We start from the raw sequence: 25,614 nt of genomic DNA on the forward strand, positions 1-25,614 counted from the left end.
GTCACTAACAAGTGAACTTAACCATGCTAATAATAGGTGTAGACTAACTTGGTTGGGGTTAGTGTGATTATCGTAACCAATGATTGCAACGTATGAATGATATGGCTCAAAATCATTTGCAATAACACAGATACATTCATTCTTTGCCTCTTCCAAAATTATGAGATTTCGAATTTTGCATAACTTCTTTTTTGATTTTAATTAATTAATTCATATTTTTCTCTCGATTTGTATCTTCGATGCCTAGATTTTTCTATTATCACTGATACCATTACTAACTCTAATATACTGGGCTTTGGCCTAACAATTTCATCCCTCTGAGTTAATGGGGTACTTAAACCGATGTACATACGTACCAGGTTCTATGTTGTGACTGACTGACTTCATAGCGCATGACGTTTATAAAATCAATTTTCTTTTGTTCAAACAAGAAAAAAACTTACTTCAATCGATTTAGGCAGTTCACTTAATATTTGATCAAATGGTGAAGTCCATTTTTCTGAATTATTATTAAGATTGTTATTGTCTACTGTTGTAGATTTATAATGTAATTTAGACCAATCAATAATAATATCTTTTGGAACAGATTGTAAATTAGGCATAATCGATATAATTCGACCAGTGGCTGTGTAAACATCATATGTAGGTGATATACGTAATGGCTGTATATTATTGGGAGACAAATTAGAGAGGTAAAGAAAAGTAAGCAGAAAAAACAAGACATCATGAAAATGCACTGAACGAACATGAGAAAGGCAAATAATAATAGTAAAGGGTTCTTTAAGCAGTATGACTTGTTCTTCTTTAGGGAAATAATAAAAAGTCACAAAACAACTATTTACTAGACAATTGTTCATCTATATTAAAATTTTGAATGTATCAATTTATTTTAAAGTGGAGACTGCATGATTGGAGTGTTTGCGATTATTATAATCAATGATTGAAGAAATTGGATGATATGGTTTACAACTGATGGTAATGGGGTAGGTAAATTCAATGTTTATTTAATTTTTTACTCATCAAATTCATTCATTCTTTTGAAACTATTATTTATGCCTAATATCTTCTAGTACTACTATTACTACTGCTAGTACTTCTACTACTCCGGTTTTTGCTTTGACAGTTTCATGTTGCTATGCTAGCATCGTCTGACGATTTGAGTCGATATGCATAAACGTAGTCTTAATTTTTTATAATTGATTGAATTAATCAATGTGAAATATGTCCAGGTTATAATAGGTGCGGCAATCTATCTGTGAATACAGGAATAAATTAAGAATTATTATTAATATTGAACAGTAAAGTCAGTTGTACACAAGATTTTGCAAAACCAACACCCCCGATCAGATGGAAGCTAGAGAATGCCTATTAGCATTTAAGTAATCAAGTAGAAACAAGAGAAAATCATCACCTTTTTATAAAATAATAATACTAAACTTTCTACAGAGAATTCTGGGCACTGTTAACACTGGTCAAGGTTCTATTCATAAATTTATCAATATTATGAATTTTTACAACATATATTACTAATTTGAAATAATAAAAAAGACATCATAGTGATGTAGCTTGATTTTTGCGATCATTTACAAATTAGTACAATTCATTTAGTGAAATATAATGTTTATTCATTCAATTGACGAAAACGATTGCGAAGTATGCTGAATATAAATACTATTTTTAAAAGTAGACATAGATTCATACTAATTATGCTTCTGTTTGCCAATAAATCCTCGTACGTTTCAAACGTTTATTAAAAGAAGTACAATTAACAGGATGTTTAATATGTAGTAACTAATTTAGTGTACCATAGTATTTGAAAAAAAACAAACTAATATTATAGTTTTATAAACTGGGTCACGGACACAAATACAACATGGATTCTGCAGCTATTTTGAAAATTATATATTACCCAAAGTGTTTGGTAAAATACATTTATAGAGTAAACCAAATAACGAAGTAGGACTTTAGTAGTGTCTCCACTGTTACAGAATTTTTATGCTATAAATTAGAAAAATATGTTCAATCAACCCAGGTAGACATTTTTCAGTTGAAAAGGTCTATTTTACTATTAAGACAAATTTGATAGGAAACTAACAAACGATTGACTCTGACTTGTATCAGTCATGCCTGGTAATGTCTCAAGTTGCTGAGTCAGAAAATGTAACTGTACAGTAGAAGGTGCGAGAAAACAGATCGTTTTCTTGCAATATCCTCAATACCTTAAACATATCAGAATTTGTTTTACAATAATGAGAAGATGAAGGTGAAGCCTCGAAACCGTGCTGGTGGACAAAGTTTGTTCATCTAAATGTGAATTGAAAAACTAGATCAATAAAACATTTAATAATCTGCAGTTCCGTATACATTCAGCAATTAAAAGTAACAAGTGATGAAAATGAGAAGATTGTAGACTTGAAAATACATTTTCCATGCTGCGAAAACAGAATAACACTAAAATACCACTGAATTTTGCACACACCTACTGAATATTACTGCTACTCTGAAACAATCCCATGCTTTACTAAATGTAATGTACCACGTGTTGATAGACTGAACTTTTAACTTAGGTCAGAGAATGCATATTAGTTTTTTTCGAACAAGGTAGTCAATGGAACGTTCTTCTTCCCTACTAAGACAAGTTGCATTAAAAACAACCGTTATTTACAAAACATTAAAACGGAGATCAGAAAATTCGTTGAACATTAAAAGTTTAGGAAAGAATTTATTTGCAAAGTTATTATTCTTACCTGATCCCCTATACTAGATGCATGGATAAGACGACATGTAGATACTAATGAATTAAATATTTTTTCTAAAATACCGTTGATATGACGCCATTCCATAATAACAGCTGGTAATGGATGAAGATTTGTTAGTTTCGAGAGAAGTGTATTAGTAGCTTTGGGTAAATGACTTGAACGATTACGCCCATTCAATAAATAGGATTGATTACGTTTTCTATTCATTATTAAATCATTGGGATCAGTTATTTGAGGTAAGTGAAGCCATTTGAAAAGAACCTTTTCAAATAAAAAATATTATCAAAATAAGTACTATTAAGGATGAGAATACTTTAAGTATAACATTCTACAAATTCGTGTGTGATCATCATTGGTTAGTGAGAAGTGATACTATAGAAAGTTCTTACTGATTGTTATCAAGAGAAGCAGTGAAAACTCTCTAATTGAACTGATTATTTGAGAGAATACAAAACTGAAAATAGTTATAGGCATCAAACTGAAGCTTCCGGAGAGCTAATGCTTTTTGTCCTTTGTATTATTTAAACTTGTGTTAACTTATTCCGATTATTCACTCTGAAGAAGTGGCTTAAATTAATTCGCGAAACGTCAGAAATACAATTTTTCTGCTCATCGGGATATAACAAAAATATATTTATTATTGACTATATAACCAATACTTAACTTATTTGAAACTATCAAGCCAAACTTTGGGATTGATATCTAAAAATGTTGCGATAGTTATTTATTTCACATATTAAAAGAAGACTACATAGTACACAGGGTTTTTGATCGGCACAGTTTGCTTATAACATTATCAATAAAGCAACAACTAATACCATTTATGATCTTGGATTTAAAAAAAATTTTAGGTTCAATTTTTAAAAAATATCAGTCTAAAAGTGTTGATACTAGAGAAAATGTATTTATCAAACCTTGGATATCTCTTTCGGTGAATCCATAGTAAATGGCTGACCAGCTAAACGATAGGCAACACTTTCCAATTGTTTGCATGCTTTTAATAATGAATCATGACATTTATTTAAATCATTCAAGTTAAGAACTGGTAAATGAAAGTAAAGAAAAAAGACAAAATTAGCTAAGAGAAAAGGATAATAATGTAATGTAGATGATAATTTAAAGTTTACATTAAAAAACAACAAAGTTTATGCAAAATTCTGGTGTATTTTATTACCGTCACAAAATTTTCAATATTCATCATAAAACTATGATACATTAACAAAATATATAGTTTGTCACATTTTGTTTGTGGCTAGCAGTTTAATCCATGCGACGCGTTTCGACCTAATTAGAACTTACAAGCAGAATATACCTGGATACCAGTGTTGAGGTGTATACACTAAGAATCCAACCAAGTTCCAGCTGCTTTGAATGCCAACGCATTATCCACTAAGCTATTGAGTTGAAATGGCTCGATAACTTGTTCAAGAGGTATGAATGTACTAGTAATGATTCATAATTTTTGGTTGGTCTCGACATTATTATTCAGTTATAATTTATATATATAACATCGAAAAGATTGAATTTCTGAGAAGTACATGATTACAACTTTTTCATACAAATACAAATTTTTATCTGATGTACTCATCAAATGCTCAGAAAACTATATAATCCTTAGACTATAAGGTTAGTGAATAAGTAGAAAAAAAGCAAGCCAACTAAATATTCGACATTGTCAAGTATGTCTTTCACATATTTTGGCTGAAAACTCATAATTAAAAGACAATGAGATGAATGACTTAAATTATTATTATTGAAAACCAAACATTAGTACAAAAGAACACCAAATTGTAACTGCACCGCACAATAAAAATGAGATTATGAACAGATAAAGGGAGATGAGTGTTATAAGAAAAATGAATAATGGGAGGAGAATTTATACGAATATTCGTCAAGATTAGAACGAATAGTTTGACAGACATTGGGCGCCGAGTATAGAGAAGTCATTATATGTGGAAATTATATTTGAAATAATCGCAGTGATTGAAATTTTGATAATTCCAACGTTTCGTCCAGCTAACTTGTCTGGTCTTCTTCAGGGTAATAATCGAAATCCTGAATAATCAAAATTTTGATTATTACCATGCAGAAGTCCAGACAAGTTAGCTGGACGAAACGTTGGAATTATCAAAATTTCAATCACTGAGATTATTTCAAATATAATTTCCACATATAATGAATAATGGGAAAAGTTTATCTAAGAAAAAACGCAGTCAGAAAAGATTTTTCCGATTAAGGTTGCTCTTATTTCTAGGAAGAAAGCAAAGGAAAGCCGCAGCAAGATCGCTACTCGCTTGATCCTGAACCATATCTCATAACATTTCGGTTTACTGTGTTGGAATATCTCATGGATAACAATCAGTTATGTACAGCTTTCTTTCATACTGCTAGGGATGACGCTATCACGAGTTCACTTAATCTGCAAACGTGAACAAAGACTCAGTGACTAAAGACCAGTAAGCTAGCTATTTGATGCGTCCCAGCCCCGCTAACTAGAGGGAGAAGTCCAAGCATAAAATGGGAAAGTATATTCTACAAACAGCCAAAAACGAGCGAGCACAGAGCGATCCACAAACACAATTCAAACGTATATATATCATTTATATGTATATAATCGATATTACCGTGAAAGTATTTTTAAACATTCAATCGATGATTTAGTCAATCGACTGCCATAGAAATATTTAACATCTAATCGATTAGAATAGTTTAGTTAATTAACAATTATACGGTAAAATATACGTATAGTATTGGTCCACAAATGGATCCCAAAAATAACCACTCATTATTCTTATCGGGGCATAACATATACCACGATATCATGATATACACTGACCAGCTCTCTGCTTTTCTAAATATTTTCAGAATCGGCAAATAATGCACGACGTAGAATTCGCTGGGATAACATTCGTAAGACATTTCCAAGCCACCTAAGTCAATGTTTTAAGACACCAATGGAAATGTAGTCGCTAGGCACTGACACACTTTACCAAACTTCTGCATTACTTATAAGGTGTTGCCCTTATATGTCAGCAATCATTCGTATAATAAAATGACAAAACACAGAGTCGCTTAACATCCTCAACTTGAAGCCAGGTTCCACAAGCATGAAACAAAAGCAGCACCCATCGACGCATTATAGATTCGACATTGTACAACCAGACTAACATCACGAAGGCGCCAAACATGGCCCAGATTGGGACAAGCAGCTGGGGCTTTTACTATACGTGAATTCTCCTCATTTTTCAAGCCAACATCAGCACTTCCGCAACTACACAGACCCACGAACGTCTCGACTACTTCTATCTGCTCACTATCCAGGGTGAGTACAGCATCAGAATCCTGCTAGTCTTGTAGAAGTACTTTGCACTTCGAAGGCGCAAAGCGCATACCATACTTACGGACATTGATTGCCAACTGATTAGGTGCGGATTGCATGCCTTATGCATTATCACACAGTAAGACGATATCATACGCATACTCAAGGTCGAGAAGTCTTTCTCCAAGCAACAGATCCACACCACCATTACTTACATCCATCAGAGCTGTTTCCAGAATGTCATCGATGGCAAAGTTGAAAAGGAATGGTGAGATTGGGCAACCCTGTCTAACCCCACTGCTCGAATGGAACAATGGGGAGAGGTGGTTGTATGCCCTCACTCTGCCTCAGGTGTTTGTATATAGGGCTTTTAGGATGTTAATAAACTTCTCAGGCACACCCTTCTTCAATAGACAATCCCAGAGGACAGTCCTATCCAACGAATCGAAGGTAGCCCTGATGTCAGGAAACACTACGATTGTTGGCCTTTGATAAGTATGACAGTGTTTTAACATTTAGCGGAGGGTGAATATGTCATCAATACATCCTCGACCAGAACGAACCCCAGCCTGCTCCTCGCGAGTCAATCTTTCTCGGGTTTTGAACAACATACGAAGTATAACGGAAGCCAATTGTTTAGACACAACCGGAAGTAAACTTATCCCCCGATAGTTGTTACAGATACGACGTGAACACTTTTTTAAGATAGGGACAATTATCGACTCACTCCACGATGTTAGAACATTCTTTAATTACCAGACCTCTGTAAAAAACTCAACTGGCTCCATAACCAGAAAGTTGCCATAATATTTAGAGAGGGTCGGAGACTTGTTATTTGTGGCACTTTAGGAGTTCGAGTTTATTGCAGACTTCCGCGTCGTTAGGTAGATCAGTTCATTATGCGCCATGGATTGTAGGACAGTTTGGTCGATGTCCCCAGGGCAGCAAATCAGTTTAACTGCTTCTCGAGAAACCATGTCCATCGACAAAGACGTCGGCGTGTGTTAGTGATTGTTTATAGTCAAATTTGCGGTCACCCGACGTAGATCGACGTGCTTCAGTAAGCTGTAAGGAGCCTTTAGAAACCCAGTTATTGTAAGCGGGACGTTTCTCGAAGTTGTAAGCTACTTTACTCGCCGTTTTCGTGGTGTCATGCAATTGCAGCCGGTGCTCATCTATACTTTTCTGTGGGATGTTAGCTAGTCTTGAACATAGCTCCATTTAATATTTTAATTGCAACAGAAGCTGCAGCCAATTTGTTGATATTGATCTGTTCAGGGGGATGTATTTATTGGCTGCTGAAACGTAAGGTAAAATTATCGCAAACAAGAGTATGGTCAAAGATTAGATAAGTACTCCGAAGGTTATCCATAATGAGTGGCTTGATTCGACTTACGATCAATCAGTGACTTGAGAACGTATACATAGGACAGGATTTCCAAAGTCAGCGACCTGATGTATAAGTTGGAAAATAAAAGAATATGCCGAATCGAAAAAAAGGAATAGACAAGTGGTGCAATGTAAAATATGAATGAATGTCACGAAATAATTGTAAATATAATTTTTGCGGGTGCAAATTGAAGTCCTAATTATCATTTGAATGGTGTCAAGAATCTAAAAGTAAAGTAACTGACTACACTGAAAGTTATCTACATATATAAGGTATTGAAAAGACTTCAGCAATTGAATTTGAGAAGATAACGACTACATTTGTTAGAAATGCATATAACATCAACTAATTTACCTTTCAGGAAGGTAGAAAGTACGAGATTCATTTAAAAAATGACATCAAGTACACGAAAGATGAGTAAGTTAAACACTTCTACATTTGCACCGACTTTCTATATAGTTATTTTAATGGAAAACAGCATTTACGGAATATGCTCAATGGTATTAGCATCGAGAAAAATTACTTAGTGAACAAGTAGTCAAAAAAATTCAGTCACTAACATTAGTAAAATACGATAACGGTAAAAAACAACTGTGATGAACATACTACTACAAACCAGTATTCCTGGTATATATATACATAGTATTGAAGTATAAAATATGATGAAAAATACTTACGAAAACCATTCGACTCCATTCGAGCTAGTAAAGATTGACAAGGTAGTTCAATTACGTTAAGCAATGAATTTTGAACTGTTGACAGACAATTATTTGAATGAGTTGTCCATAAAGACAGTAGGAAACACTGAGCTGACGTTATATAAACATGATATGGTAGATTAGATAATAAATTTTGTTCACTTAGGTAACTTCTTGGTGGAGGACATTTGCCAGATGATTCTAACCTGGGTATTTTTGACCAATCTGAAAACTGGATTGGAGGCTCTGAAATTCGTTGAACAGGTTATACAAATTAAGAGAGAATCGATACCTTACAACTGGTTTATGCACTTCTGTCAATAATTCCATAAATTTAAATTTATTTAGTAAAAGATACAGTAATTTAATGATAATAATGTATCAGAATTTTTGGTTGCATAAGACAAGACTGTTTGCATAACCAAGAGAAAACCTTATATGAACAAACACGGTATGTCGTGAAGTACGTTTACACATCGTTTCACAAATATTTCAAGTTGGTTTTTACATGAATCAAAGTTTTAACTCAGTCTAATAGTTTAGATGAACCAATCGTTTTTTGTTATGCTACAAATGTTAGTGACGGGTTAGATAATATTTTTAGGTAAAAGGTGGGAATGAAATATGAGTACAAATAATGATTTATCACAAATTTTTTTGGGGGACTAGAGGGAATAAATAAATTGGCTGCAACCATTTGTAGACATACGTAGCGTGCATAACATCTGCGAATACAACAAAGACCGTATACATTTTTGTGTTAAACTTAATTACTATGCATTTTTTAGTAAGGCTAAAACAACCAATATACTTTATATTCTAATAATGAAAGCCAAGCATCAGATAGTAAATAGTTCAACTCAGTATGAATAAACATGATTTTTTTTTCATTTTTCAATTAAAAAACGATCATATGTTTCCGATACATTCAGGAAATATTCACGGCTTCATATTATTGTAAGAAATTGTACTATTTTCACCATTACATTTCACTTCCATAGCATAAGTTGGTAACTTAAGCCTTTTATATTTATAATATAAGATAATTATTTATATTTCAACACTAATTACTTATATATATCCATGTTGTATCCAGCTGTTTAGAGAAATCAGTTAAATAAACTTGATTATATAAATAATCTGTAAATATGATGTTTGTTTTTTTATGATTACGACATTTTGTCTATGTAAAATAGTTGTTGAAAAAAACACTTTCATTTGTTCTCATTTTACATAAAACTAAACTGTTTATCACTCTATTCTCATCTTTCAGTTAAAAAAAGAAAATCTCTATTTTAGAATATTTCATTATTAAATTGTCTTTCATGACATTTCCATGAAAAATTGTTCTGTTTCAAAGAAATTTAGTTGAATAGATTGATCTGTCAAGAAAACACAAACCACACTTTAATCGATATCATTTGCAACTCTCTAATCAATTAACTAATCGGTTTCGAGTGTTGTTTAATATATTTGTAATATGCGAATGAGTAGAAACATTCAATTTTCTGACATTTCGTGATTCAGTTTAAGTAAATAAAAATTAATCCAAGTGGATAACACTGAGTCACGAACCGTCAGAAAATTTAATGTTTCTACTCATTCGGATATTACAAATATATTAATTTTCACCAGATGTTGGTCGATAACTAGCACTAATATCAATATTACCCCACCTCACGAAAAAATAGAATTTCATATGACTTCTATTTATTCATGTGTATTCCGTAATAAGGGATTTGCGGAGATTGTTGAATTTTATAGTTAATATCACAGAATGACCTTACTCAGATAACCGTTGAAAGCCTGGAAGCATTGAAGCAGTTACCCACCGATGATATTGGAAAATAATTGAGCAATATATTGCGAGTTAACATAAGTTAGAAATGCAGACCAGTGGGTAATACCTCAGGGGTTCAAAAGTTAAGCGGTTGTCGCGGGATCTGAAGATCCTGGGATTGATCCTCGGCGAGGTTGTGGATACGTATTGCTGCGACGAAACAGCTATCCGAATCTTCTTGGTTCTCAACGGTTATTTACCAAAGATAAATACGTGATGTTAAGCATAATATTCGAAAACAGGCAGCTTCGAACAAAAACTAAGGTATGAAGGTAATTTTAAAAGTCAATACATGAAAATATACGGTATATTACATGAAAAATAAACATTTATTTTCAAAAATAGGATGATGATGATTGATGTATCCCAGTTTACATAACTAATGTATGGAAAAATTACTTGTCGATTAGCTATTTACAATGATTTATTTTATTCAATAATAATGAAGACATATTTATTCCCATTTGGACAAAATTTTAAATTGACTAAAATATACAAAAAACGCAGTAAACAAAACATGACTTGATCACAAATGTAAACGTCAACATATTCCACAACTGTAACCGGAAAATAGAACATCCAAACTAAGAACAAACGTGGAAAAAAGTTTAGCATAGATATGGAATCCAATGAAGTACAGTCTAAACATCTCGTGAATGATGAAATCGGACCAATTGGAGTTGAATAACATTCTCAGCCGAAAAATTAATTTTAAACAGATAAAGTTTTATACAATAAAGTTGTGTTATTCAAATGATAAATTGTTCACAAGTTATTTGAATTCAATGTAAATCATTAGAGTGTTAGTTTGAATCCGTCAATCATAAGCACTGTAAAAACTGACGTATATGTGCACTGAGTTCCGTTGCCACACTACATCAACTGTAAAGACAAATCCAAAATCAGTGGAAGTAGCAACAACATCAGTGGTAGTAGAAAACGTCTCCAAAATCTCTCAAACCACTGGATACAATAACCGCGCGGACTCCATCTAGATGGTTTGTTCTTACAAACATGCCTGGTCCAATATTCAATGAATTCACCAACTGATTTTATATCTTGACTTGGAAAGCTCTAGATTTCTTTTAACCTACTCTTAAATCGGCTAACCTTTTGCGTCAAAGTAGGTGATGGTAGAGCGTATGTCCCAATCACTTCGGTGGATAAATTCTGAATATTTCAACTGAATTGCCATATTTAGTATTACCCAGTATCTAACTTAATTGTTATTTACTCTGAGATTACAATAAACACAAGCAATGATTTGAAGGGATCTAAGATTGAATTTTAATAACCTAAGAATATTCTCTGTTTTTAGGGAGCATGTTTTAAGGCAATAAAGTAGAACAGAATGAACTACTTCACAGTACACTAGTCCTCTGTTTTTATATGGACATCTTGCCTACGACACAGGTGACGCAAATTAGTAAAAATCAACCGAGTTTTCTGAGTCGATTTGCCCAATGCATCATCAATTTTTTTAATGATTTTAACTATTATGCGTAGAATTTTACTAATTTGAAGATTGTTTTTCTACGTACAATAATCATACACACTAGTTCTTATTGGTTATGATGAAAATAAGACGATAAGTGCTTCTAGTAGAACATTTTGCAAAACACTCACTAATCATCAATAAAATAACTGGTTTAAGTCAGAAATTATCAGGGTACAGAACACAGAAATTTAATTTCTGAAATACGATTAGATAATCTTACTATCGTTGGATTTTATTGAGAATACGAACTGAATTTAGATGAACATTGAAAAGCCGAAAGCATCGAACGGCCGTTTCGTCCTAGCATGGGACTTTTTAAAAGTGCACGTCAACGAATTCATAGTCAGGAATCGAACTCAGGGACAACGATCTTGGACGCAAGCGCTCAACCTCTAGAGCACTGAACCGGACGAAACGCCCATTCGGCGATTCCTGGTCTTTAATAGTTATTTAAATGAGGTCGATATGTGATTGAAATACAATTTAACAATCTCCACAACATCATGTTGGAATTTTAATATCGATTTCGGTTTATTTTTAAGATTATATTTACTCATTTGATTAGATTTTCAAATAGCAAGTGTGTCTATTATATTGAAAAAATCCAAATAAATTACTGATCTTTATGTCTTAATTATCAAATCAATTTTTGTTCAATAGTTCAAACACAGATAAACCACTGTAATATATACATAGGAAATAACAAAAAACTAATGCACTTTGGGTCAATGATGCATAAATCAGTTAATCATACTGTCTACATAAAATGGTAACACTACATCATTACATTATTTAAAATGTGATAAAACATTAGCAGTTAGTTTTATGAAGACGGTAAAAGTTCTGAAAACTTGTTAGAAAGGCACAATAAAGTAAGAATATCGATAATGTTTATAACACAATGATTCTACTTATTTCAGAGTATATTAAACTACGTGCTTGTGAATTTAGGAAAAATTTTCAAAAATCAAATGTTATGGGTAGTTGACTTCATAATATTCGTTCATCAATAGAACGAAACCATCACAGTATAGTAGGTCTATTCGATTTAGGGATTATCCACAATGTTATTGAATATTATCGTCCATCATAATTGCAATTTACACAAATATTAAAACAATATTTTAGCAGCAATGTGATAAAAGGTTCACATATATATACACTGAAGATATGTTTTAAAAATCAACTACAAAGTAATTTAATAATAAAGATATTTTCTGATATTTCCTAATGAGTGGAAAAGTTGTATTTCCGACGTTTCGTGACTTAATGTAAGCCACTTCTTCGGAGTAAATAAATAAGCGAATTCGGTTAATATTATATTTTGAGTAGCGATAACTGTTTAAGTATAGTGAAACTCAAATCATCAGATTGAAAGTTCGAAAGTACCGCAGGATATTTCGATTTAAGCATCTTTTGAATATAGTACTGTGCAGAATATAAAGTTAGTTCTCATATACTGAAATGATATTCTACTTTCTAAGCTAATGAACAAGTTAAAGGAATTTTTGAAACAGGAAAGGAACCATTCATTTGTAGAGATTGAGTCTTCCCGTTGTCTATGTTAACGACTGGAAATGTTTAATCACTTTTGATATATATATATATATATCTTACTGGTAGCCTTTATGTAGCCATTGAGTCACAAGTATTTTAAGGAGAGTTGGGTAAAATGATACTAAGAAATAATAGCAAAAATAGCCTTATAACTGATATACTTACCTAAATATTCAGATGATGCGACTTTAGTTAGTATACTATCAACAACATGTGGATTTAATTTTTGGGCCTCACTTAATAGAGAGCTTTGATCTTGATCGGGATTCGTTAGCCAATTCGTTAAATTCGGATTATAAATATGAAATTTCATTTGATTCGGTATTTTAAGTATATCGTAGGCAATTCGATACCACCATTTAACATCCCATATGATGAGTCCAATATTGAATTGATGTATCCGAATAAATAGATTATATATATCAATTAAACATTCCTGTAATGGAACTCTGTTTACATCTTGAAAAAGTTGTTCGCATTTGTTTGATTGTTCAAACAACAAAGTAAAAACGAAATAGTTAATAGAATAAAACAGAATAAAGACAGAAATGAATACTTTTCCAATAACATGATATATTGGTACAAATTCAAGATTGATGAATAATACAAATTTACTAACCACGGAAAATGATAGTCTAAAAACTCTATAAATCAATGGTTTTTTTACATACAGTTAAATCGAACAAAAATCTATCTGTTATTGTGAACTGGTTTTAGTATTAAACTAGGTTAGTTACGGTCATGATTCAATTTTGAGAGTAAATTCGATAAAATATAACAAAGACTTCTAAAACTATTCAATATAATAAAGAGCGTAACATAAGGTATTTTTAAAGTGGAATTTCGATTATTAATATAAATAATAATCTATACACTGAACAATTACAGTGTTAGGAAATTTTCGAGAAATCGATTGGATTTCACGCTTATAGATAGTGCCGGTAGTGAACATAAAAACAGCTTTGTAGGTCTATCTAAATACATTAAAAGGCCTATCGTGGTGTAAGAAAAATTTATTTTCATATAATATTAGTGAAACCAAAATAACTTAAACCATGTTTCAAATTGCGAAGACAAATTCGTGAAACAAATTGTCGGAAACATTTTATTCCATGAAGGGTGGGTATGTTTTAAGTCTCTATGCCCTAATTTCATAAGCATAAGTGTTTTAGACAAATACGTAAAATTCCCTAAATTAGTGCTTACATTATTTAGAATTGTGGTGTTGATAATAACGAGATGAAATTCAGTAAGCTATGCAGAAACAATCAGAAATATGTGAGGAACTACAAAAAATACAGTGGTTCAATACATATAACGCTTTCAACTACGCATAAAATATATAAAGAGTATTGAAACGTAGATCTCGATGTATTTTAACAATTATTTTATAATATTCAACTCGACGGTATACAAGCGTTATGCATGTAATCTTAGAAAATCTATTAATGCAGTGCATAACTAAACCGGCAGAGGAATAGCTACGATGGAACATGCTTCTTCATAACATTTAAGCTATATATTTTTAAAATATCACTATACAGTTATTGAAGAAATAATTAGCACACTATAGTTAACAATTAAACAATATTTGAGATGTGCATATCATCACAGATTGACACAAGCAAACAAGTCATCGAAAATAAAGGATCACTGAGTATTTCTTCTTTGATAATGAATGCTTGGTATTGTAAATCAACGATCCCACACATACATAAACACAAGATGAATAACGACTACATAAGAGTATCTTAAACTGGTCAAAGTCAGATAATGTGGACTATCTTGTTCTGACTTACCGTAAACATTAAAGGTCTGAAGTTTGATGTAATGTGAGATTACAGGTGAGCACTGCAACAGAACTTCAAACTAGGACAAAACAATGTGCCAGTACTTATTAAGTTTCAGTGATTTTACAGCGAATGTCAGTCCATAATAGTAAAGAAACTAAATTTAAATAGAAAAACCTTCATAAACCGCCTAGCATAATGAAAATTTCAGAAGAAAACCATGTAAAAAAGATTTATCACACCATGATGCACATATCCTACTTAATTCTTGATAATAACAAGACTGTAATAAAAGTAGTTGTGGAACACTAAAACAAATAAACTAACCACTTTCTGTAAGAAAATGGATCCAAAATACAGCATTTTTCATCAAAAGTACCGAAGAAATCGCTAATCCACTTAAGTACAAATCATAATTTGTGCACATATTTTTCCCACCACCAACAGTTGGCTGCCCAGCAGGTCCAGATTTCCAACATAAAGATTCACTAGGCGATTTAAAATCATTATCATTATTACTATCAGAGTTTGTGTTTAAAAGCCAACCAGGTTGAATTGCTATATAATTTAACTGAGATTGATTAGAACTTTTCAATCCTTCAATATGATCATTCAATTCAGTAAGAAATGTTTTCCATAATGTGTAATTTTGTGTTACATTAATAACAGAGAATATATTATCTCTGTCATTATCATTATCAACACCATTTTCGAGTGAATCCGCAATAAGATTATCATCAGCCGAAGGTGGATCCGTATCTAAAGAGAAAATAATAATCATCAGAGTCTATTAATTATTGAACAAAGAAAGAAAATATGATTAACAGATTTCAAACACGTAGACCAACGCACAAAAAAGGAGTTTAGAGTAAACGAAGATGAGGTCACTTTTCATAGGGAAATTAATATTCAAATCTCAGTCAATAATTAAAAAAATAGATACTGAGGTTGTGAAATCTTGAACATTGTCGTAGAACTAAACAGTTATACAGCAGATCACACCAATCAATACTCATAGAGAACTGTTGCTGAAAATATCATGGTGTTAGAAATTCTTCAGGGATACAAACATAATACTACTATTCCCAAAATTTTGCCATACATGGCACAAAGTCGATGGTTACTCATTTACAATAGCAGAAATGTTCAGTCTGTCTCATCAACACAACGAGATGAACACCAAATTCATAGAAGTAGTTACTTCTATAGTAGTAATATATAAAGACTTCATATAAGGATATGATACAGGGAGAAAGGATTAGTTCGTAGAAATAAAGGTATAAAGTAATTTTAATCTCGCCGTTTAAGGGAAGACAGAGAATGCATACACCTACGCCATCGTGATCGATTCTGAGCCATGCCACACATAGTTTTAGGAACCCGAGAACTTGACCGCAGTTCTCAAGGGACAACTGCTTGAGCTCGGTCATACACGACCTTTTTATGAGGTTAAGAGGCGCTAAATCGAACCAGGTCATTTGAATACAGTGTTACTAACATTCGATCTGAGATATATCGTGAGCTGCACGCTTTCTGGTTAAGGTTTGTGCGACAAGTACTTTATCATAGATAGCGACCAAGAGTAGAATAGTTAAGAACCTGTTGTAGATATATTCAGTATTCATTTTTACTTGTCTTCAAGTTCCAAACGTTGGTTTTACATCTTTTTTGTGATTTCAGGTGTTCCTTGTGAGTTATATTATACTTAATCACTTCTTCAATATAAGTAACTGCATTATTTTTGATCCATTGATATTACCTTTATTAGTTGCTTTTTGCTCTGCTAAGAAGAATTGTTATAAACAGGATTGAAAGAAATTTGTGCTAGTTTCAAGTCCACTGCTAATCGATCAACTAACTATTTCTATTCAGTACGAACTTATCAATTAAGCGTTAAAGTACAAGTTAGAGCCGCAACTTTCATTTAAGCATCCCACTTTATATTACTACCTCTCAAACAAGGATTATAGCTCGGAGTTGAATACATATAGCTACTCCAAATAATGAAATTATGTGAATCAGAAAATAAATGTTTTATTATAAGGAAATACAATAAGCAACTGATCTAAAATAAACCGACCTGTTTTACATTCTGCAGTCTTACTTGAGTACATATGCTGATAGTCTGACGATTCTCTAAAGAATCAATAGGACATAAATAAAATACATATTATTTGAAGAAGAACAGAGTCATGAACGACTGAAAATGAGAACTATTAATCTTATAGAAACAAGTTATATTTGAAAAAAAGTATATCTGTAATAAATAAATATGGCGATAATTTATGTTAAATTAACATTCACCTTTTTGTCCGATGTCAGATCTTGGGTTTTAAAATTATCTTATATTTTTATCTTCCAAAAATTCATTTTTTTCTTCCTGAATCATATCGTCTATGCCTACTGCTTTTTAGTACAACTGATAATATTGCTACTTCTATTACTCTAGGTGTTTGTCACAATATTTTTATTTTGCACGGTTGATGTAGTGTAGGAATTTAAACGGATGCACAAGAATGCCAGATTCTAGTTTGCTTATAAGTGACTGATGAAATGACTACGTGATTTACTTACAGGAAATAAGTGTTACCTTACAATAATAAAAATATGACGTAATAACTTCAATATTCGACTATTACAATTTGATTTCAATAATTATTTATTTTGCTCAGAAGAGTATACTAGTGCTTAGAACTGTCGAGAGATAAGAGTTGATGAGGTCTTAGTACACGAATTGATTGACTTGAAGAAACAATCGTTATAAGGATTAAGAATTGAATGAAACTAAATAAATAAGAAACATACTGTTTCAATTGTACTTCATTAGTTGGTGAATCGTGTGTAAAAGAAGCACTGAACAAATCTCCAATACTTTTTCTTTCCATGTTCAAAAACGATTCATTTGGATTGATAGATGCTTTGGATAGATTTGATTGAGATTGTTGATGAGAGATGGATAATTCTTGCTTCTTACCAATGTCAGTATCGAAATTAATCTGAGACTTGGGAAAAAATTTAAAAGAAATAGCTTGAATTTTCGGAAAATTCCATAAGAACAAGACATGTACTTATGATAAAAAAGATTTGTATGAATAGGCTGATAAGAACTTGGGCATCAAGTATTTAGAAAATGTCGAAGAAAAGGAACAGTTGTAGAAAATTCCAGAAATTGAAATTAAATGGAGTTATTGATGCATAATTGTTTTTAATAAAAAAGAGCTTATATGAATTCTCTTGAACTGTTGTTTAACAAATATTTAGAATATCAGATTGTCTACTGATAACTATTTCAGTAGAAATGTGACTTAATATAAAATATCCATTACAAATTCATTGTGTTGAAGGGAACTTGGTTTAATTCATGGTACACGAAATAAATGTTCGACGAATTTAAGAAAACAACCTGACTATAAAACAAAGAATGGAAGGTAGAAAATACTCACATTAACTAACCTGACGACTTTGTTAAAAAGTATCTGTTGAATCAATACACCAATGCAAAATCAACATCAGAAACCATGAAACTGCTAGTGTCACTATATGTGGAATACAATTTAGAAATCACCACGAAGATTTAAAACCCTTTGAGGTCAATATCCCTCATAGATCAATGGAAGATCCAATGTATTCTTTACGGGTCAAAAACACAACAGTGGAAGGTAATTGGAAAATAATCTAAAGTGCGATAAATATTGCATCAGACAAAGTGGACGCCATCTTCACCTTTGGTACACATACACAAACTATAAGTAAAACGACATACTTTGTCACTGATATTAGTGTATTTAAACAATTATGGACACATAGTCATCCATAAAAAGGTCAAAATTCTTGGTCGAGGAAATTCTAAGAATATCAGAGATTTTTTAGAAGGACAACATTCCGACTAATCACTGTTTAGTAGACATCGATTTAGATTCCATCTGGTAAATCATTCAAAAAACGTTAACCAAACCGGGTTCGGACGTCATTGGGGAAAGAAAGTCAGCTTGAATACAAGGACAAACAAAATTACAGAAATCTACGAGGACATTTCATCACAAACAAGACTACTCGAACAAGCTGATTTAAAGCTCGAGGAATAACTGAGCAGCTCAATTCTACGTAAGGTAACAGCAAATGATCTTGTTCCGAACGACAATGGGAGCTTCAAAACTAAACCATCCATCTGAGAAAACTCAGTAACACCAAAATACATAAAATATTGTGGAAAAATCAAAAATAATCATTGTGCCATCAAGAAAATAATGGGGAACGAGACCTAAATGTCATGAGCAATACAGAATACACCTTCAGAACAAATAAAAAATAAATATAACGAAGAAATATTTTGCCAGATGCGAATTTTCTTAAAATTAAAATTTGTGTAGAAAGTAACTTTTAAAATGAGCAGGATTAAAAGTAACAGGAAGTATCTGAAATAGATTTAGACATAAGGATATATATAGAATAAGTCAGGTTGTTGGACATAGCAAGAAAGCATGAACCTGGGTTTAGTGTTGGCTGGGACTTGTCTAGAAAGTGCAACTGGGATCCTAAAGAAACTGACACTGTGGGATTCAAACCCATATCACACAGCTTCGCAGTCTTAGATGTTAATTAACATCTCAACAAAGTGCAGTTGATGCTCAGTCACTCAAACTAGTGATAACATTGCAATCTCGCCAGTAGAATCCCATGAAAACTAAAGGACTAGATAAATATCACATTGGTTACTACTCAGTGATCAATCAATTTAACATACAGATTATTTCCTTGATGGATTAACGCCGAAGTAAGAAAAATTCAGAAAATAAATAAACACAGAACTCCAACCGATCCACGAAATCGGGCGACCGTTCACCATTGTCTTCAGTGGGTAGCTGTCTCACGGTTGAACTCCACTGGTCACTTTTCAGTAGAACTCCAGGAGTTTAATCATTAGCGTGTGAGACTGAAGGCTCTAGGTTCGAATCCCACAAGCGGGATCGTGGATGCACACAACTGAGGAGTCCCATACTAGGATGAAACGGCCATCCAGTACTTCCAGAGTGGTCTAGCTTAAATTGACTTATGAATCCAACTATTAAATTACTACAATTTCCACAAAACCTCATTCTGACAAATACAGAACTGCTTAATTACTTGTTGTATTGTAAAAATATTGTTGTTGAGAAGTAAAAAAATATTAAGCAACCCAAAGTAGTAATATATATGTTTCATCAAAATGAAAGAGATAGTTTCAAGTTATTAAGATTTTAAATTGAGACCTTATTAAATGAGAAAGTAACTCATAATTTAAAACCCGTGCGAAATGAGTATTACCTTCAGTCATCAGAACTTGTTATGCTTTGCTATTGTCCTAGTTCTACCACATTTTTTATACCTCATCTAACTTGTTGAATATTATAGATGGTCCAAAAAATGACTAGAACAGGGTGTGAGAAAGTTCGTTCATATAACACTGTTACAACTTTACTATTTAAGATGGCGATTTAACCACTTTGTTATTTGAGTACGGTTTGCAAACCTGAATGGATAATAGAGACCTTTATTTACTGTATGGATGGAGGTAAAAGTGTTTATTTTGGTGAAGTAATGGACTGATTATCAGCAACGGCCTTCTGTGGGAGAAAACAAACCAGCTTACAGCTGAAGAAATTCTGAAAAGACGATGGAAATGGATAGGACATACATTACGGAAATAATCAAAGTGCATCACGAGGCAAGCCCTAACTTGGAATCCTGAAGGGAAAGGGAAAAGAGGAAGGCCAAAGAACACATTACGTCGAGAAATAGGAGCAGATATGAGAAGGATGAATAGGAACTGGAAAGGATCGCCCAGGACAGGGTTGGATAGAGAATGCTGGTGAGCAGCCTATGCTCCTTCACGAGGAGTAACAGGCGTAAGTAAGTTAGTAAGTAATGGACTGATTCCATCAGCTACGCTTTCTTCAAAGGCGCGGTGCAGCCTTGGTTACCACACCTGTATCAACATCTACACGATTTGTAAGAAACAGGTTTTAATTAACTTGCACTATCTACTGTCACGCTAAAGACACAATAACTTTATAACGCATCATATTAAAGTGAACAAAAGTATAAATTGTAGTAGTCAGTATTCAAACGACTTTGACTGAACTGGCAATTCTATATTTGCCCAATATAAAAGATGTTATCTATTAGCTTGAACTTCAATCATCATTTAGTGATCTAAAATATGCTATTTGCAGAAAACCTTGAAAAAAGTCAGGTAACTCTGTTAGAAAGAACGTCAACTGCATTTCATCAATCCAGTTCAACTGTATTTAAAATGGGACTTAAAATATTGTTCATAAAATTTTGGGGATTGATAATCACCTATACATTATTTGAAAAAACAGAATCGACTAGAATGTGGTCCTGATTTACCTAATATGTAAGTAACATTAATCTGCACTATATGTAACACTTCAGGAGTGCGTGATGTAAACTGTAATCAGAATAGATTCAAAAATTACCGCCAGTTCCTTTCATTAAATTCAAAAAATTAACGCATTCATCAGGTACTTGGGTAAAACTTTACTGAGTTTGAAGGCTTATGATACTACCTAGTCGTTCACAGCGCAGCGGATGAAGTCGGTTCTAATTTGGGAACTAGTGACTGAGAGTCAAACAACTCAACCGCTAAGCCATGGCTTCATAGAAATTAAAATGGTCTCCAATATGGTTTATATATCAAATGCGGTTGGCCATTCATAATCAACGTGGTACCTGATACAAACATACCCCGCTCTAATTTTCCACAACACATTATCATGACGATTTGAAGCTAAAGGATGAATAGTAAATCAGTTGAATTAATGAGTAGCAATGATGATGAGGAAGATCAAGCAGTGAGAAAATAGTTCGAAAAGACAAAAGTGAAGGACACGTATTACGCAATAACATAGACGGTCTACGGGGTCGACAAAGAGTGAATATATCTGGGCTGTCGTCCTCAAACACTGATCGTGAATAATGCGCAGACCCCGATAACGCAGTCTATACTTACCTAACATGGCTCGGACCAGCAGTGAATGACTTTACGGAGATACCACGTTTTGGTTGACCTGCTTTTAGCTATCTTTAGATTAATTTATAGTCCAACTAACACCGCCCACTGAGGTAGGGATACGTACTACATATCCCGACAACATTAACCGATGGAAATTCCCTGCATCATCAATTGACTTGCCATCTTTGCATTAGATCTTACCTCTAACTTTAGTATTACTCACTCAATCGTTTGACGATACGACACTTCGAAAACACGTATGATCAAAAACCTAGAGCCAACGCTTTTTCTACCGTGTTTCACAGCCATACAGTAATACGGAGTGAACTGCTAGACAATATACTCGTCCTTTTGCTGCCAAATGTACATCTCCATTACTGTCTGAAAGTGAAGGCTAGACGAGCTTTCTTGTGTAGTTCGTAGGAAGCCTAAATTTTGATGGTTCTAGGAACTCTTTATAAAAGCTTTGTTTACAAGTATGCAATAGGAACTTATTGATTCTACCAATCTTGCTATCCACATGAATACAACCAATAAAATGATTACTATTTAATTACAGAGATTATGTGTAAGTACCACTAACTTTTTTCCTTTCGTCACCACAATCTATTTTGAAAAAAAAGAACCTGAAGGCAAATCACAAATATGTAGGAATCCATAAATATTCAAGCTTAGTTTTAATACAATAATTAAGAACGTTATGTTTTTCAAAAAGTGTTACTTTTATTTAGATCTACATTTATTTATCGCAGATTGTCGAGAAACAGACGCACTTAAAAATTTCCCTAAAAAACAATTAATATCAAATATTACTTTTAAAAGTCATTTAAATTACAGACACGAAGAGGTCCTCAGAATGACGTAAAATCTGATAATAATTTAGACGTTCCTAGAGAAATAAGGAGACGTGAAATGATACATTTGTGTTAGACTTTACGTTATCAACAACTGTACTATTTGTTGACTGCCATTTATCTTTCGCAAAAATTTATTATCTGGACTTATTTGTCCAAATGTGTGGAAGAACGAGAATCATGAAGGAATCTAAACACAAACTTTTAAATTAGCTGAAAAAAACATTAACAACGATATACTACTTGATGTAAGTGGATAGTATATTTAGTAACAAATATGATATCGATATTTCATTCACCGACTGACCATTCCGTAATAAACTCAAGTTTTAGAGCAAAACTCATATAGTAGAACATGCAGTGTACGACAAATTATCAGAGTATTCAAATTTCTCTTATCACTCAACACAATTCTATCAATAACTTAGCACAATAGAAAATCTGTGTTGAATCATAATATCAATATTCGTTTCACTTTGACTCAACATATGGATGATTGATAATTAGTTTTTCTACCAGTTGGCCCTATGGAAACTTCAATCAAACAAATTTGATGAAATAGTTAGCAAAAAGTAAAAACAATATAATAATAATAACGGGTCGAAATACATTCGCTTTGTGATTTCTTCTTATAAAATATTGAATTCCGAAAGAGAAGAAACTATTTTAACAAAAATCAGTAGTGTATTTACCATCATTAAATTGTTTAAAGTTTGTGAATCGTCATATTGTTCTTTTAATGTTTCAGTTGTCATTATATCACAAATGGGACCATTAATATTATCATTATTATTGATAATAGTGGTGATCGATGTATTATTAGATACTGTAAATGAACTTTCAAACATTGAATATGTAAGTGTATCATTGAATTCACAGGTCTTATTACTAACAGATAATGATGACGGCGTTGTGGTAGTTGAAAATGGTATGCTTGAAGATTCACATGAAATGGGTGAATGAAATTGATTTGATTTGACATTGAATCTGGAAGTAGATGTCTCTGACGATGAAGGTAGTTTATTAGTCAACACGACTTGATCATCATCTATGATAGCAGCTAGTTGACTAGTTAATATAAATGGCTGGCTAGATTGTGTAAAATTTTCAAAATCTATTACAGTTTTACCATGGCGATTTACGGAACTATCAAATTTTGAAATAGGAATATGTGAATTGGACGTAATACCAATACTATTTTCATAATCAGTTTTATTGTTGTCACTAGAATAATTTTCCTTGTTTACTGAACAAAATTCATGATCGACATTAGGATTTTTGTGATCATCGCTGTTAATGAGAGGCGAAGTTCTTGCTGCTGACATGGATGATGTTTGGATTGTTGTGTCATTATCTAAGGACAATTTCGATCGTTTAACTTCAACTTCTTCTACTTTTACGTTAAGATGTTCCTGATTTTTATCTCTGTCCATAAAATATTTACAGCCTCTGGTTAGATTCAGATCATGTAATGAATTATAACTGAGATTTGGTGTCATTAATTGATTATTTTGACTGTCTACTATATCATTTTTATTCATATTATCACAATAATTGACATTCTCAATAATAGACTTTACAGGTTTCATGGAACTTTCTGACTCATGATTCTTTGGTATAATAATTAAGTCTTTGCCATATACAGAAGTCAAGTCTATCTCCAATAAGAGTTTAGCTTGTTGAACTATTAAAGGGCCAGCTTCGTGTTCATTAATTACACGGCCATCATCTAGAAGGATTGTACAACCACCAGAGGGTTTTACAACACACACTTCATGATTATTTTTGCTGAAATTTCCAAAAAAGGGAGAACGTGTATATATGTTTGAAAAAATGCATTGATTACCACTTCAACATACATTATTATAAAATGATATACGAGTTGGAGAATTCATCGTGAGAAAACAGCACTGTTAACTAAAACTCTAGGGTTTATAATATGTTAATTAATGTCAGGCCTTTGGATAGGTGTTGCTAACATAATCGTTCTATAACTTATTTAATATGGTTTTATGCAACACAGTAATATATATGATGGATCTCACAGAAATGTGTACTTATGTTTTTGTACTTATTATGAACCAAGAGTGACTAAAAACTTTGGTGAGGTCAAAATAAATACAAAACCAAAATAATTAAAGCATTCATCATAAAACCTCTATATAAATGTAAAATAAACAACATACCGTTCAAAAGGAATTGCACGTTGTATAATTCTTGAAATCTCTTGAGGCCGTGCAGAAGCTAATGAAGAAACAGAGCTGTAACCACCTGCATATAGTGCACGAGCACGTTCGGCGTTAACCAAAGGTAATAGACGTATTAAGTCGACAAGTTCATCCGAGACACCATAGCACAGACGTGATTGAAAATTAGCTATTACTCGTTCCATATGGTTCCAGCCAAGACGATTACAAAATATAGTAACCATACCTAAGAAGAAATTATTGGGGGGAAATAGAGGGAAAATAATCATTTTAAGTATTTAAAATTTTTCCTTTTTCTTCTAAGTATATAAAAAGTTACATGAGTAAGGTATAAAGGGATTTAGGATGTGCAGTTATCATGACTTGTTATAAAAATTTGTTTACAAAAATTGGTTACATAACATTACCGAGACCACTGTACTGTATGATGTAAAACAAGGATTATTCATATTCAAACTAACGGAAAAGTATTAAAACCGAATTACTTTCAACAGTTATCAGAATGATAAATTTATTAAAATGAGGGTTAAAGCATAACCTCTAAATTCTGTCTTTCCAATCGTAACTACTGTACTAGTGTTATAAGAATGTAGGATGCTAATTCAAGGCGGCCTAAATGAATATCTGGGTAACCTGTTCCTGCCATTTAGATATTTCAACAAATTAACTGTATCCTTGTTTGTTTTA

At 32.5% G+C, this 25,614-nt stretch overlaps 1 protein-coding gene across 1 annotated transcript in view; it reads right to left on the bottom strand.

The window, feature by feature from the left end:
- MS3_00001168 (uncharacterized protein) overlaps positions 1-25,614 on the bottom strand; it is a 53,797-nt gene that overhangs the window by 7,586 nt on the left and 20,597 nt on the right. Inside the window, exons 13-22 of the mRNA XM_051208662.1 lie at positions 24,907-25,153; positions 23,413-24,508; positions 17,657-17,853; positions 16,932-16,987; positions 15,179-15,610; positions 13,227-13,520; positions 8,146-8,412; positions 3,674-3,801; positions 2,748-3,020; positions 444-662 (exon numbers count right to left, since the gene is read on the bottom strand). Of these exons, the coding sequence (XP_051071597.1) occupies positions 444-662; positions 2,748-3,020; positions 3,674-3,801; positions 8,146-8,412; positions 13,227-13,520; positions 15,179-15,610; positions 16,932-16,987; positions 17,657-17,853; positions 23,413-24,508; positions 24,907-25,153 (3,209 nt within the window). The remainder of the gene's footprint in view (positions 1-443; positions 663-2,747; positions 3,021-3,673; positions 3,802-8,145; positions 8,413-13,226; positions 13,521-15,178; positions 15,611-16,931; positions 16,988-17,656; positions 17,854-23,412; positions 24,509-24,906; positions 25,154-25,614) is intronic.

This window comes from Schistosoma haematobium, chromosome ZW, assembly GCF_000699445.3.
Source record: "Schistosoma haematobium chromosome ZW, whole genome shotgun sequence".
NCBI classification, from domain to species: Eukaryota; Metazoa; Platyhelminthes; class Trematoda; order Strigeidida; family Schistosomatidae; genus Schistosoma; species Schistosoma haematobium.